This window comes from Callorhinchus milii, unplaced genomic scaffold (genome assembly GCF_018977255.1).
Source record: "Callorhinchus milii isolate IMCB2004 unplaced genomic scaffold, IMCB_Cmil_1.0 Scaffold2, whole genome shotgun sequence".
Taxonomy (NCBI): Eukaryota; Metazoa; Chordata; class Chondrichthyes; order Chimaeriformes; family Callorhinchidae; genus Callorhinchus; species Callorhinchus milii.
In genome coordinates, this window is record NW_024704743.1 from 103,164,766 (window position 1) to 103,182,664 (window position 17,899).

At 39.4% G+C, this 17,899-nt stretch overlaps 1 protein-coding gene across 1 annotated transcript in view; it reads right to left on the bottom strand.

Annotated features, from left to right (window-relative positions):
- The window catches only part of csmd3b (CUB and Sushi multiple domains 3b), a 773,500-nt gene that overhangs the window by 467,091 nt on the left and 288,510 nt on the right, over window positions 1-17,899 (bottom strand). The window contains exon 4 of the mRNA XM_042331884.1: window positions 15,391-15,585. Coding sequence (XP_042187818.1) covers window positions 15,391-15,585 — 195 coding nt within the window. The remainder of the gene's footprint in view (window positions 1-15,390; window positions 15,586-17,899) is intronic.

A 17,899-nucleotide genomic window follows, 5' to 3' on the forward strand; every position in this document is an offset into this window, starting at 1 on the left:
CCCCTCTCGACTCTCTTCCCCCTCCTCGCTCCCTCCCTTCCCTCCCCTCACCCTGACCATTTCCCCCCTGCTCGGGTCATGACCCAACTGTGCAGCGCCTTGGGACGTCCTCCTGACATGAAACGCGCTTTATAAATGGAATCTTGTTGTTGTTGTTGTTGTTGTTGTCATCACCCTCGTCTCCCAGTTAACAGTTTGTGCGTTCAAGTCCCGCATCAGAACTTTGAACTAATTTAAACCACCTTATCCATTCGGGCTTTGGCTTAACAAGAGAGGGAAGAGTTCCTGCCATCAGTGACTGGTCTGTGCTTCCAAGTCCTGCTGATAAGCAAAGGCTGGCTGGTGTATCATCACCAGTGCCTTGGAGCACTGCAGACCCGCTTGGTTCAAGATCCAGTCTACTAAAATCACCACTGAGAATTGACTCGATTCTGATATAAAGTTGCTAAACGCATCATCTTTTGTAGACAGTTCAGCTGCAAAGAAACCCTGCTTAACAGTACCCCCACACCCCCAAGGAAGGATAGTATTAAACCTGAAATTGCTAGTAATCTATTGTTTTGAAAAAGAGAGAGACAATTGGAATCTATTGAATAAGAGATTTCTTATTCGGAAATAACATATTTTCTAGGGTCCAAATAATACAGAAAGCAAAAAGCACAGCATTACTCTTATGACTCTATGAGTACATGACGTACAATATCCAAACAAAGATGTTCATAGAAGTGCTGAAAGATCATTAGTGATTGAAGACAATGTCAAAATGAATTTGCCTGATGTCATATTGCCTATACCTAGCATGAGCAGTCAAATACAGCTGATCACACACATAACACAGACATCCTTAGGAAACATTAGCATGATCTCACATCCTTACTTTCCAGCTTGGCTAAGCAAATGCCATTTTAGAAGAACTGGGCCCTTCAGTGATTTGTCATACTGCCTCTAGAATAACAGTGATTTCACACCGGGACAACATCTCAAAAGCTTTGCAGGAATTTACTATGAAGTGTCGTCACTGCATTTTAATCGGCAAATAAGGCAGCCAATTTCCATGCAGTAATGTTCCACAAACAGCCACAAAATGAATGAACAATTTTGTGTATCTGGGGGATTGCTGTCCAAGACATCAGGATAAACTCCCTTCTCCTCTTGAATAGTAACATGGGACCTTTAATGTTCACATGAACAGACAGATGGGACCTGAGTTTAGTATGTCATCCTAAGGGGGGTACATCCAACCATGCAGCGATTACCCCAGTATTGGAGTGTCAGTCTAGTGAGCTCAAAGATCTGACATAGAACTTGAATCCATAACCTTCTAAATAGGAGGTGAAAGTGCCACCGAATGAGCCAGGTTGAAACCTAAATCAATCCGTACGTACTTTGCATTCTTGCACACATATTTATTTTAAGCTTTACCCAGCACACACAGCCACTTCAAATCTGGCATCAGATTCTTGACTATGGAGGCTCCAATCCAGGAATGCATCCTTCCTGCACATGCATAGCGTAATGCTTTTACATGATATAAAGAATGTTTAGTACTTTGAAGCAAGAGTTAGCATCTTCAGGAGAACAAAGCACTACATAGGGTACATATATAATGAATTTACAGAGCCCCAGGTGGACTCTGGATATAATACTGTCCTGAAAGTGATTTTACTCAAGGGAGTTTAATATAGCAAGCAACCTTTTTGTAGAGGTAGTCCTATGCTGATAGTGATCAGCATCCAATGCCTTTATACTGTAGTCGTTATCTAATGTTTTTCTCTGAACAGTCAGACATTAAACGCTTAAAAATAAATGCAGGTGGCCTGCTCCATCACCTTATCATATTGAACGACAAAAATAAGCCTGCTAGCTCTTTCTCAATCACTGGAAATCTTATCAGCAGGTAACGGCAGGAGTAGAGTTTCATGCCTGAATTTGAGTATCTGTGCACACAGCTTTATTTCTCACAAAGAATAAAACTTGCCTGTCAAAAATTCCACATCTGATGCGATAATTATCACCGGTCAAGCCAATCAATGATGTCCAGCAACAACGATGACAACCAATAGCAACTTCAGTAACCATAATAGTGAAAGCATCTGACCAGTTTGGGGCCTCACTATTTTGCTATAGTACGGGGGAGGAGGGTTCTTTCCCTTGTTGGATAACCTTTAAGAAAATAAGGACCAATTAACTAGAACTGATGAAAGGGGATCAGGAGGGAGGAAGCAGGGAGAACTGACTCAAGGGGTTTTGGTTGGATTGTTTGAATTGTAACGTTTGAGCTGAGAATAAAATAGTTTTCTACACATAGAGCGTTGAAAACATAACATCCCTGACATCCATGGGCAAAGCTCAAACACTAGAATCATAGATATTTATAGCACAGAAGAAGTCCATTGGTGTCTGTGTTGGATCTTGCAAAGAGAAATCCAGCCTTTACCCGATACCATTGTAATTTACTCTTTTTTGGATATCTATCTAGTTTCCCTTTGAAAGCAAATATGGATTCTGCCTCAAACATCACTCCTCACAGAGTATTTCATATCCTAACCACTTGGTTCGTGAAAAAGATTCTCCCGACTTCCCCATTTACTCATATGCTAACTAATAATAAGAATAATAATCCTTGCATTTGATATAGCATCTCATCGGGTCTTCGGGACATCTCAAAGTGCTTCACAGAATAAAGTATAAAGTGAATTGACTACATTTTCTGCGCAAAACGTGGCAATCAATTGCGTACAGCATTGTCCCACAAACAGTCGTGGATTTAGTGATCACATTTTTTTATTCAGTTGTGAAGAAATTATTACCCCCTCTTTATTTACACTATTAAAGGGCAATCATTATAATGAGGTATCAGAGGGCAACTGGTATTGCTTGGAAACTTGGAGTAAAGGACATTGCCTTGAGCTAACTGTCTAATGGGTTCGCTCACAAATTACTATATTTTACAATATATCCTGTGAAGCGCTTTGAAGGGCTTCTTCATCCAAACCATTTTGGTGAAAATCTCTGAATGATGGTTTCCATTATTTGTCAAAATGTAATGAGGCTTCATTACTAAAAGGCTGCAATTTGGTTTTGTGAGCAGCACATGTGTTATTAACCTGAGAGAGGTTTTTCTTCCCTCTGGTGTTCAAACCAAATTTGGCTCAATTTTTCTCCCTGCTGCAGAAATACAAATTGTATTTCCACCAGCACAATGCTATATAACTATTCCTCTCCTCACTTGCAAAGCTAATTACATCTGAGTTATACACAATTTTCAGCTTAATACACTTTAATACGTTTTATTTCACCGTACCGGCGATGAATAGTGCTAGCTGGCCTGAAGCTTGTCCACCATCCCCTGAAGACTTTTCCACACTCTTCTGATATTAGGCAATGAATACTGTAATTGCTGACATGATGCAGGGCTCAGCATTAAGCCATGGTATTAGCTGCATTAAAGTTAATTACAATTCAAATGGCCTTAGACCATGAAGAGAAGTGGAATACAATTCCATTCAATAACCCAGGATAAGGGTTATATATAAGGGACATAGTGTGTATTGCATCAGAGTTCAAATCATTATAAGTAAAGCGTGTAAGCTGCATGACCGACCCTGCTCTTAAAACCTGCCTCTTCATTTTTATTTTCACAAAAAGGAATTAAATGTGAGATTTGCAAACCACTGCTTAATTGTCCCTGCTTAATTATGATTTTGAGACAGCAGCAGAAATTGTAGAATTCTTTAACAAGACATTTGCCAAAATATAATGTTAATTATCAAGAAATAATAATTAAGAAATAACATTTTGATTTGTGACCTTCTGTTGGATAACCTTGAGCATTTTTTTGACTGAGAAAAATCCCAAATGTAACATGTGAGCCACGTTGATAAACAGGAAAATGCAATGAACAAGCAAATTTGAGCTGAATACATCATTGTTTCAAAAAGTTACCAAAAACACGATTGGCTGCATGTCTTTCTTCTGTGCTGTAAATTTCTATAGTTCTATTCTTCTAACTTACAGATTGCAAATGCTGTCATTAGACAGCAATGTAAAGAATATGGGAGAGCTTTTGTTCTCTTTTCTGAGACCTTTACACTGCACAGTGGTTTATCATTGTACACACACAGTCCAGGCTGACACTCCAAACACAATGTTGGCAGTGCACTGTATTGCTGGAGGCACCATAACAACAACCATTTATATCACACCCCTCACACAAGATAGCATCCCAGAGAGCCTCAGAGCCAGACTTCAGATGAGATGTTAATTGGTGGTCCCATCAGCCTGTCCAGGTAGATGCTAAAGATTCCATGACACTATTTGAAATAAGGAGGGAGTTTCTCTAGGTATCCTCAAATTTGATCATATACTTCATGAGACACTGTTGTGTGACAAATGGCTGCTGAGTGTGCCTGCAAAATACACTGTTCTTTCTTTTGAAGTGCTTTGAGATGTCCTCCTGACATGAAAGACACTATATCAAATGCAAGGCTTCTTATTCTTATTATTGCTAAGATCATAACCTTATGAACAGGCTCAGGGGTTTATTCGATTGTTCATTACAAGAACATCACAATGCTTGCATCTCAAGCTATAAAAATAGACAAAATACAAAAAGTACAAACAAGAGTATGATTTACTAAACCCTTATGCACTGTATAACCTGAAACTATATTAATTATATTATATGCAGGAAGATATTTAACTCTGCCAAGAAGAGGTTTAAAGGGGATCTAATGTGGGGGGAATCTTCAAAATTCTGAAAGGCTTTAAGAGTGAAAATTATTCCCTTTGCTTGGGAAAGTGATTATGAGATCAAAATTGTCATTGTAAGAGACAAAGTGAGGGTTCATTCAGAGAGTTATCAAAATATGGAATTCTTGATCATGCTCGACTATTGAACCTGAGACCATTCATTTGAAAGGGAAATACTTGAGCATTTGAAGAGGATGAATACAAAAGGGTACCATTAAAACAGCTTGCATTTTTATAACACCGCTCACATAGGATAAGGTGTCAGAGTGCTGAACAATGAGGGGCTCAGACACCGAGCAGGGGAGAACAGAGAGGAGGAAGGGGAGAGATGACCACGGGTTCTGAAGAAGTAAGTTTTAAGGTGGTATTTAAACACACAGAGAGAGGGGGCAAGACAAAGGAGTAGAGGGAGGGCGATCCAGAGGTTAGGGCCATAGCAGCTGAAGGCTCAGCCATTGATGGTGGTGTGGGGTGGTGGGGGGCAGATGCAGCAGGCCTCAACAGCTGAGCAGAGCAGCCAAGCAGAGGAATGAGTTAGGAGAGGATCACACAGATAGAGAGGTGCTGGGGCATGAACTAAGTTCGAGGACAATAAAGTGAATTTGTTGGGTGACAGGCAGTCAGTGGAGCCTGGCAGGGACTGGGGTGATGGGCTTGTGGAGTTTTGGATTAACTGGTTTATGGACACTTATGGAAAGACCATGATAGAAATTTATAGTTATTAGCTTCAGTGGAAAAACTGGCACCAGTTTAGTTTTTAGTTCCTTGAGCCTAATGGACTTCTTTCTTCAGCATCTATGATTCTAGTCTATATTCTTGGTTTGTATTTAAAGGCTGATTGATGATCACAGTTTGTTCCTTGTCACGGTAAACACCAGTGTTAGTTGTTGATAAATGTTAAATCACAAAGGTGTTACTGTTCACACAATGCAAAGCTTTGATCATCCATCACACCTTTTTGTTTTTCACAAGGCTTGAATATGTTTTATATTACATGTATTATATGATTCCCCCTCCCTCTCCGCCTGGCTTGGGGTCTGACTGTTAAATGCTCCAGGGCTATAGTGAAGGACACTATATAAATGCAAGTTGTTGCTGTTGTATATTTGATGTATTATATCTCCACTAACGTCTTCTCCTTCAACCCCCACACGGTCACGTGTGGCGTCCCTCAGTGTTCTGTCCTTGGCCCCCTCTTTTTCAACATTTACAAGCTCCCTCTTGGTGGCATGAGCCGTAGACATGGGGTCAAATTCCACATGTATGCAGATGACAACCAACTCCACCTCTCCGCCTCCACCCTCAACTCCAGACCACGGCTGTCCTCAGAGTATCTGTCAGACATCAAATCCACGGCTGTCCTCAGAGTATCTGTCAGACATCAAATCCTGGATGAGAGCAAACATCCTCCATGTCAACAAGACCGAAGCCCTCCTGCTTGGCTCCTGTCAGCGCCTCCATTCCTTGGGCGCTAGCAGCATCATCCTTCATGGATGCACTCTACACCTCGCGGGGCCAATATGGAACCTCAGTATCTTGTTCAACATTCAACTGTCCTTCATCCCTCACATCCTTCCCATGACCTGCTCCACCTTTCCCAATCTCTGCAACATTGTCCAGCTCCGCCACTGTCTCTCACCCCAAAACCTTCATCCACGTATTCATCACATCCAGGCTCAACTACGCAAACTCCATGCTTATCGGCCTTCCCAACTCCTCCCTCCACAGGCTGCAGATCATCCAGAACTTTGCAGCCTTCTCCCGCACCAGGCTCTGCGACCCTATCACCCTATCCTCGTCTGGCTACACTGGCTCCCCATTACTCAGAGGATACAATTCAAGTTTTTGATCCTCACTTCAAAGCCTTCTGTAGCCTTCTATTCCCTACCTCTGTGAACTCTTAACCCTCTACCAACCTGTCCATTCCCTCCGCTCAGCGAGCTCCGGCCTCCTTCACATCCCTGGCCTTGCCTATCCCACCATTTGCGGGTGGGCCTTCAGCCTCTTTGCCCCCACCCTCTGGAACTCCATCCCACAGTTTCTGTACTTTGCCCACCCCCTTGCCTCTCTCAAGACCCGTCTCAAGATCCTCTTCGTCGACCATGCCTTTGGTCACCCTCCTACCCCCACAACCCCCTGCCCTCCATCCCTCCTGATCTCAACCACCAGATCGGGTGCGGATCCCTGACTGTCCAGCACCTTGGGATATCCTCCTGACGTGAGAGGTGCTAAACAAATGTAATTTTGTTATTGTTATTATGAATACAAAAAATTACATATTTAATAATTTTCCAATGTACTCCTCGACCGTCTCTCTGACTCTACTATCCATTAAATGCAACTAATTCAAAACTCCACCACTTGTACACTCACCCGCACTAAACTCCGTATCCCAACAACCCATCCTTGCTAGACTCCACATCACAGAATGAATTGAGTTCAAGATCCTCACGCTCGCCTACAAATCTCTTCACATCCTGGGAACTCTGTAATCCCAAACTCTGTACTCTCCATTCTACCACCTGTCACCTCTCCTTGGCCGGCTCTGGCTACTTGTTCCTCATCCCCTCCACTCTACCATCGGCAGCCATTAGCCACTATGTCCCCAAACTCTCCACCTCAATCCCTCCACATTGCCCTCTCCTTCCTCATTTCAGACTGTGAATGAAAACCTTCCTCTTCGACTGTGCCTATGGTCTCCTCCCCACTCCCCCTGGCTCAGCATCAAGCTCCATCACTGTTAAGTGCTCTGAGATGTTGTTTTGCATGAAGGGCACTATATAAATGCAAGATGTTGTTGTAATAATTTGCTACATATTGTATAAAAACATTGCATACTAGTTCAATTTCATCTTAAAATTTAAAATCTTTTCTTTCCAAAGTAAAGCTTGCAAAGCTTTCCAAAATCCTGGTTTTAGTTTAGTTACTGTGTAAGAAAACGTCTGTTAATAGAGATAGAATAAGTGCATGGAGTCCACATTCCACATTCAAATAGGCTTTTGTGGGAGTGGGTTTTTGGATAAATATTCTCATATTTTAATAATATTTTCTCATTCCAGTGCTTTTCCGTGCTCTTGTGTTAAAGGAATATGAACTGTCTCATCCCTTGGACACTTTCACACATAAGTCAGGTGAAATACACAGAGACAATCAGTTCTCTGCAGCTCACATACAGCTCAGACAAAAAATATAATCCTTCATTTTCAACCTATGCCCCTTAAAAGTACCCTCCGGGGGTGAGACACTGCTGTGCGCAATTGGCTACCGCATTTTGCCCACACATATGCAATCAATTCACTTTACATTATATTCTGTGAAGCACTTTGAGATGTCTAGAAAACGTGAAAAGCACTATATCAAATGCAAGGATTATTATTATTATTATTAAGGTATCCCTGGTTGAAAAACCCTGTATTAATGCAAACATTCAAAGAAGATTGCATTATGTAAACTTTTCATCACTTCTTCCAATTAAAAATACTATTCATCTGATTAAAAATCTGTACAGACTCACTGATAATTCCATAGCATTTTCAGACAATTTGCATTTCTAATCTGCCCTTTATTATTTGATGTATTCTGTTGTAATTGCAACTCTTTGGCAATTACTGGAAAAAGCCATCAGTGATACTTACAGTAATGATCAAGCTCAGTTCTTAATACAAGGTAGAAACTGTATAACAGCAGTCTTATTTTGAACAACAATAATTTGCATTAATATAGCATCTTTCAACAACAATAATATAAGACTATATATTTGTGGGCGGAAGCATCTTTTGCCCACAAGTATACAGTCAATTCACTTTACAGTATATTCTTGAAGCGCTTTGAGATAATAATAATAATAATAATGATAATAATAATGATAATCCTTGCATTTAATATAGCGGTTTTCACATCTTCTCAACGTTTCAAAGCACTTCACAGAATATGCTGTAAAGTGAATTGACTGTATATTTATGGGCGAAACGCGGCAGCCAATTGCATACAGCAGTGTCCCACAAACAGTCGTGGATTGGAAAATGACCAATTTATTATTGTTTTGTTTTGGAGGGATTATTATTAGGCGTGCGGAGTAAGGAAACTTGCCCGAGATGTCTAGAAGACGTGAAAAGCACTATATCAAATGAAAGGATTATTATTATTATTATCTTTCATGTTGGGAGGACATCTCAAAGTACTTCAGACAACTAACTGGGAATCCAAACATTGTGGGTTGAGGGAAGATGGAAGTGCCAAAGGCACCCTCACTATTCCACATAATGAGAATCATTTAACTATTCAATCTTTCCAATCATTTATTTGTTGTGTACTTAAAAAAAAATTGTTGTAATAAATTACGTTTTCTTTTGTTTTATATGTGCAGTCTGAGCTTCAGTCATAGGAAACAAACAAAGCCACAGGACAAAATACATCTTTGTGTTTAAATGAGGTATCAATCACATACGTATGGACGAGGTTCAACTATTGCCAAACAAACTTTAGTTTGGTTACTTAATACTTTAAACCAATATCCTGTCTGCTTGTTCAGGTGTGTGTTAGATTCCCATCGCACTGTTCAAAAAGAGAGGACAGTTTTTTTTCCATTGTCCTGACCAACTATCCTTCAGATACAACTCTCATTCACCGCTGTGCACAAATTGGCTGCCACCTTCGCCTATAATAGAAATAAGGGATGGTATTTTACCATAGCCAAGTAAGGGATTTGAGCCCATCCAGCATGATGAATTGCTTTGACACATCCTCTCAATGTCAAAGGTGTTATACAAGGTGTCACTTGTATTTATGTAAATTGTATTGTATCTTCACAATGGGTACAAATCCTACTGAGCCAGCTATTCTTTGGTCTTATCTTTTAAGATAATTGTTCAAGGATGATCCCTGGGATTTTATACACTTAATTAATGACAAGCCTTTTTCACATATAAGATAATAATAATCCTTGCATCTGATATTATAGCGCCTTTCACGTCGGGGTGAAATGTCTCAAAGAGCTTCACACGATGCACTGTGTATTTTGAGCAATGCTTTTGAAGGTTAATAATAATTTAGTTTATAATGCACTATCCAACACTCACTGTGTAATGAATAAGTAACTACATAATCACATGTAAATAACTTAACACCAAATTCCAGAGCTAATTAATTCCATTAGTGATAGAGGAGATCCCTTCAGTCCACTGACACATTAACAAGAATAGACGTCTTCAGTCAATTAGGAGACAAGTGTGTACCATTTGGAATTGATTTTGCCATTGAAGTCTAGCATTCCTGATGAACATATTAGAGACCCATCCATACACTTTCCATTTTTTATGTGCCAATAGCTCTTGTAACAGCCTGGTAACAGTTATTGCAAGTGGAAGCCATTTAATTCTATATTAATAATTCTTTGCATTAGAATTTACATTGGCGGTCAAGTCTAGCAAGAAAAGTTTTCGCATAGACCAGTAGTTAACAGAGTTACATTTTATTTTCACTGGAGTATTATAATTGATTGTACTCCACCAATGTAGTACAATCACTACTCAACTTACACTTATAGAGCACCCTCCATGCAGGGTAGTATCTGATCTATTAATAATTCTTTGCATTTGATATAGTAGCTAATCATATCATCGTGGATTGCATAATGAATCAGGCCAGAGACAAACATTTCACCCTCTAGCTCTAGCCGGGGGTTAAACAGTCAACTGTGTCAGGTATTCACACGTGGAATAATGGGAATTTTTCATTCGTTGTTGCTGCTACTTAAATAATGGTAGTGGAAAGAGAAAAAACAGGCTAGAAGAAAAAGTCATCTGATATTGAGTTGATCTTCCTGGCCTCTGCGACTAACAGACTAAAATAAACCTGGACTGTGACCAAGAAACTGGTAATTCCAGGTTATCGTGCCAAACGTTTTCCAAGAACATATAAAATTCAAAACAAAGTGAGAACCCATACTAAACAAAGTTTAATATTCTATCCATCTTGAAGGTTGCTGTTGTTGATTTCACAGAAATGTATCCAAGAAATGATCATGTCCCATTATGTATCAGCCTAGAGGAAATGATTCATTAATTGATCTTTTTTTCCTCTGGAAAGCCTTTAGCTAATTCATACCAGGCACATCATGAAAGATACTCAATTCTGGGGAGAATATGAATAGTAAGTACTTTTCATAGTGCATCATATTCAATCTTTGTGAACAATGGATTTAGATAAAGTGAGAGTATTCTGTCAGAATCAGTCAATCATTGGAACATAGAAACAGAAGTGGGCCACTAGGCCCATCATGCTTGCTCTATCAATAAGTCTACAACAAATCTTTCAGTACTACAGAAAATAATCCTTGCATTTGCTATTGTGCCTTACCACTTTGTCAATATGTCTCAAAGCACTTCACAGGATTTAACCTGCAATATCTTGTGACTATACTTGTAATTCCATTTCCCACCTTTATGGGTCATTGTTGTGTGCAAAATAGCCACCCCATTCATCCACAAAATATACAGTCACTACAATTGTCAGTGAAATCCTGGAAGCACTTTGAGACATCTTCAGATCACATCTTAAAACCTATCTCATCAATCGTGCCTATGGTCACCTTCCTCCCTCCCCTTCCTCTTAGCTCGGCATCCAAAGAGGCTCAAACTCCACACTGTAAAGTGCTCTGAGATATTATATCACATGAATGGTGCTATATAAAAGCAGTGTATTTTTTTACATTTTGATCAGTCGAAAGCAAAATATCCAACCATTGCTTATATCAAATAATTCTACTTTGCGGCAACTAGTTTCTACAACATTTTGGTGACTTCAAAATATGTCTGTGTAATGTGATATCCTTGTACTACAGTGCAATGCAGTATTACTTGAATCAATACTTTTGAAACAAAAAAGGCTCTTCTGATGCTATTTCATGTAGCCTCATTGGATAAACAAAATGCCTGTCTGAAAGAATTTTGACTTGAAATGTTTTGAAACACGTCTCTGAAGTTAAATAAATCAAATAATTTTTAATCCCAACTGTGAGTACCCTTTAGAAGTCATTTATTCAATAATAATAATAATAATAATCTTTGCATTTGATATAGCGCTTTTCACGTCGGGAGGACGTCCCAAAGCGCTTCACAGAACACACTGTAAAGTGAATTGACTGTATATTTGTGGGCAAACGCAGCAGCCAATTGCGCACAGCAATGTCCCACAAACAGTCGTAGATTGAAAATGACCAATTTTATTATTGTCAATCAGGTTAATTTGATGCTCTGCAGGTATACAGATAAAACAATAATAAAACAAAGCTATTGTCACACATTATTAATGTTAGTCATATCTCAGGAACCTTTACAGAGAAATATCCTATTTAAATTAGCCATGTCTTATGCATAATATGAATTGATGTTCCCAACCACAATTAATCCTCGTATTAATTTGTTGCGGTATTGTGCGTCAGCATGGCTGTAGCACTCTTGCCTTTGAGTCAGAAGGTTCTGGGTTCAAGCCCAATATCAGAAATGGTGTCCATGTAGTTAGGCTGACACTCCAGGGTAGTCCTGGAGGTGTGCTGCATTGTTGGAGGTATCGTCCTACAGATGAGATGTTAAATTGATGTCCCATCCGCATGTCCAGGTGGACATTGAAGATCCCAGTGTGATGTTCAAAAGAGAAGGGAGTTTCTCCTGGTGTCCTGGCCAACTTTTTCAAATAAAAAGAACGACCATTCACTTAATGGGTTTTCGTGGGACACTATTATGTGCAAGTTGGCTGCTGCCTTTGCTCAAAAAACAGTCACTCCATTTTACAGTATATCCCGTAAAACACTTTGGGATGTAATGTGTAAGGTGCTCTTTCCAAATGTAAGGATTATTATTATTAATTATTATTATTATGAACATTATCATCACCACCACCAAAACTAAAGTTAAAATGTAGCAGGTCACTGAATTTCATAGTAAAAAATAAAAACTCATTTTAAAAGCACACTTATCAAATCTCTCTAAAATAACATGCTCAAAATGATCTTCTACCAGACATGCTACAGGTTGTTAATAGTGACATGGGAAATGACGACAAGATGCTGGCATGTCACCTATGATCTTTTTGAATGTAATATTTTCAGACAAGCAGACTTATCTGTGGTCTTCACCACAAATGTAGTCAACACATGGACTAATAGCAGAAATACAAACAACACATGGACTATCAGCAGAAATGCAGCAGGAAGGCTTGCCATAAACATTACTTAGAATTCCTGTTCAAGTTGAATCCACAAGCTGAGATCTGTTGGTCCTGCTCATTATATTGTTCAGCACTAGGTGGCAAATCCTAACAGCAGTTGCAAATAGAGATTCCTTTCATTTTACGGAAGTATATCATGCTGAATTGTAGAGCATCACTTCAGATGTAGATCGCAAGGTTGGTTCAGATGAAAAAGGCACTTCCCTACCACTCTGACCTCCTCACTCCCCAATCCATCACCCTGCACCTCCGCTCGACTGGCACTAGCCTCCTGAATTTCTCTCACACCTTCTGCCCCTCTGTCCAAGGTCACACTTTTAAGTCCTGCCTGAAAACTTTCCTCATCGACCGTGCTTAAGACCACCTCTCCCCCTCCCCCCGGCTCGGAGTCAGGTTCCGCCACCGTTAAGTGCTCTGAGATGCTACCCTGAAAGGAAGGTGCTATATAAGTGCAAGTTGTTGTTGTAAATGCAGAATATCTGGCAGTAAGGGTATCTCCCTTAGAATCTTATTGTTTATAAGTCTATCATTCAATGATTAGCTTTATAAACCAGTGAGGGTTACTTCTGTGACATTGGTTCAATGAGATTGTTGATGACAAACAGTTCAATATCAGTTCTCTTTTGAACTAAGCTTTAAAAATCCATGCAAACACTGTAATTACCAAAGGGGTGCTCTATTATTTTGTCTATTTCATGTAAAATACTTTTTCCTTTTTACCAATTCATTCAAACTCTACATGTTAAAATAAAGGTTTCAAAATCACTATTCCATGCTCGTAGTTAGATTATGGGCAAGGATAAATTGGATTGACTTTGAGAGATGCCATTCATTTACAAAATCCTTATATTTAACGCCTTTCATGTTGCAAGGAGACTTCAAAGTGTTTCAAAAGATTCACTGTGCAAGTATACTGACTATGCATTTTTATAGGTGATTGAGGCAGCCAATTTGCATACAGGAATGTCCCACAAACAGTCATGAAAAGAATGACCAATTTTATTAGTAGGGTTGAATGGTGAGGACACATATACTGACATAAACTTTCTTCTCTTTTTGCACATTGCCTTTGGATCTTAAATGTCCACCTGAACAGACAGACAGCCTTGATTTAACATCATATCATCTGAATTACAGGACCTCCGTCAATACAGAGAAAAGCCCTTATTACCTGGATGAAGTTAGCAGGTCAAAGGAGGTTCACAATAAAACATTCTTAAACTGATGCAACTGAGTTGCACTTGAATTCTTCCATGTTACTGATGATTTCAATGGTATATCATGCCTTATGCTTTTCCCATCTTAGTTTCTACTATCCTTGTACCAAAGCATACTGGAACATTCAGGGTATTACATTTCAAAAATGATTCATCTGAGCATTTCCTCTACAAATAATGTTTTTTCTCCAAATCAAATGGATCCATACAGAACAAATTACAAAACTTCTCCCTCCAATGACTTGTGGCTCCTGATGACCAAATATGTGCTCTCTTGAGGAATTGTTGCTGCCCATATTTTCATCATGGGACTCAGATTAAAATTATTCTGAACTGAATACTATGTTTATAGCATATTGCAAAATGTAAGTCAGTCTTCCTCTTGGCAATACAAAATGCAAAATTCTTTGAAAAATACTGCAAAGCAGTACTACGTTCAATCTAATTATAGAATGAGAATGAGTGGACTAATCTTAAAAAAACTATCAACAATAAATATCTCTTAAGCCTCCAATTCAATGAAGAATAGATTTAGTCAAGTAATGACTTTCTTACTGAAATCATAATACATAAAGGCTTCACTATCCATTTTTTCAGTATATTTCAACTGCTTGCATCTTAATGGCTTGTTACACTGATGAGGTTATGGGTTTATTCTCAGCCACTCTTCTCACATTATCTGTTCAGTTCATAAATATATAAAGCATCACAGTTCATGTAAAAAAGAGAGCAGAAAACTAATAATGGCAATATAATGTAAGGTTAAGATTCATGATTTTGAACTTTTAAAGATTGGATTCTTAACAGGCCTTATGTTCTCTGATAAAATCTTATGACAAAGTGAAATAATTCCTAATACAGCCATATGAAATATATACCACTGCTTGATTGGGTTAATTAACATAACATAATGGCATCACAAAAATCACAAAATTAATAGGTATCAACAAACAAAACCAACAACAACTCACATTGATATATTATCCTCCATATGGAATAACATTTTGAAGTACTTTACAATGACAGAATCAGATGCTAAGCAAGGGAGGAAGGAGAAGGTGTAACCTTACCCAAGCTTTGAAGAGGATGGATTTAAAGGCAGATAGAGAGGGGATGAGACAGAGGGATAGAGGAAAAGAGTAATTGCTATAGATTTGTCATTTAATAAACTAAATTAAATCATCACTTGACTCACCTTTGCAAATGGGGATGGGAAAATCCCACGTTGCACTATTCCCCGAGTTAGCTATACATGTAAGCCGAGGATATCCATCCAGGATGTATCCATTCACGCAGGAGTAGGTGACCATATCACCAACATCAAAGCTAGTGCCATGAAGAATACCTCTGGGTGGTACAGTGGGGTTGCCACAGGAACTGCTTTGCAACTCTGCAGGGAAAAAAAACAAATAAAGAATGACTCTACCAGTTATAGAAAAGAAAAACTTTACAGTAGATACAGCTCCTATAACATTGAAACAACAACAACGACAAAATTACATGTGTGTAGCGTCTTTCACATCGGGAGGACATCCCAAGGCGAGTTTCAGACTAGAGCTGGGAGTCGGGGAGGGTAGAGGGCAGGGGGGAAGCAGGGAAATTGAAAGCACAGTCAAGTGAAGTCGGGCGAGGATGGAGGGGGGGGTAAAAGCATTACGGAGCCTGGTGCGGGAGCGGATGTGGGCTGCAGAGTTCTGGATGATCTGCAGCCTATGGAGGGAGGAGTTGGGGAGGCTGACAAGCAAGGAGTTTGCATAGTCGAGCCTCGATATATTGAAAGCATGTATGAGGATTTCAGCGGTCTGCGGTGTGAGACAGTGGTGGAGTCGGGCGATGTTGCAGGGGTGAAGGCAGAGTGGGTCATGGCACAGATATGGGGTAGAAAGGACAGTTGAGGGTCAATCAAGACACCAAGGTTCCGGACTGGCTTAGCAAGGTGGAGTGGACGGTGATGCTGTCAGTGCCTGAGGTGAGGAGGCACTGACCGGAGCCAATCAGAAGAGCCTCGGTCTTGTTGAAATACCTTAAACCACATCACAGGCAATTATTGTCAGGACTCAGGAATAAGTATTTGTAGCAAATTTGACAATTAGTGCAATGCAATATCCCCAAAACAACCATGAAGGAGAAGCATGTGAGTATTTTTAGCCTGAACTACCTGGGGATTATGAGACGAAGTATCATTGTTTCCTGACTCATCACGTTTTTCAATTTACTTGTTGAGTAAAGATTAGCAGATTCTTGAGAATAATTACAGGGTAGTCATCTGCTCAAAATATCCAGATAGTGTCAGAGACTGGCTGTTTGTAGGACGCTGCCTTGTGCAAAATTGTCTGCCGTGTTCGTCCACAAAATACACAGTGGCTACACTTCAGCCACTTTAAAGCTTTTTGAAATGCGAAGGCGTTATGCAAAGCTGATTATTATCAGTAATTATTATTTTATTAAGCCATAGGAGTAAAACTCAAAGGGTTCACAATCTTCTACTGATTGTGAGATTAGATTCCAATTGTTCAAATCACACAATGGGACCCATCTTTTTGTATTGATAAAATCTATGAGAATTACATGCAAAATGGAGTCTGTTATTTTTCAGTGCGCTTCTGGAGGAGAATACCAAGTTCATTCCTTGTGACACTGATATACTGTATGTTGATAAACAGAAAATAATTTGCAGTTGATCATAAGTAGTATTGTATGATTTGTCTAACGAACCAAAGAAATTGAAGGTTACAATGCAACTACTATTAAGGTTAACAATTTAGGCATCACCTGGCTCAGTTGGTAGTACTCTCACATCTAAGTCATAAGGTTTGGATTCAAGACCCATCTCGGGATTTTGTGCTCACACAGTCCAGAAATGTTGAGCAGGCTGAAGATTTGGATATAGATTCATACTATTGGAGGCCTTGGAACCTTCAAAATGTATCATCTCAGGTGTCTCGGTTTAGGAGACAGGCAAAATAAAACATTTTGTTCCTAAGCAGATCTAGCAGGATTGCAGTCACAGTGAGAACAAATGTAACTGAGACAATTACAGTGCAGAAGAAGGCACATTCAGCCATTGTGCCTGTGCAGGCAACTTGAAAGGGCAATAGAAGCTTTTTGTGTGCTTTTTCAAGCGCATACAGTAATCAGATTCAGTGTAACTTATTTTGCAGTATTTCCTAATGGAGTTCCTTAATAAAGATTTCAATCACATAAATGGGGTCTTTTTCCTGTAACCAGAAGCAAGTCCCACTGATGGGTGAGAACTCTGCTCCTGCACAATCTATTCCCAAACAAGATTCCTGTTTGTCGATTGAAAATCCAACAAAATTCCTCATTAAGAAATCCCATTTAGAAATATTGCAAATTAGATCTCCCCAAAGTGAATGTAAAGTATATACAGTGGATTGGTATGGCCTAATGTGAAACATCACAAGACTTGGATAAAACAGAATTAATTACAATGGCAGTACAGAAATCAAAATGTTGCCAGATTAATAATTTGCATACAATACAAAATTACATCAGTGTTTTTCACGTTGGGAGGACGTCCCAAGGCGCTGGGCATATAAGTATATGCAGTCCTTATTTGATATACAGTGAAATAAAACCAGTATTGTATCAGCTCAAATTACGTAGTATAATAACAACAACAAACAGCAACAAAATTACATTTGTAAAGTGCCTTTCACGTTGGGAGGACGTCCTAAGGCACT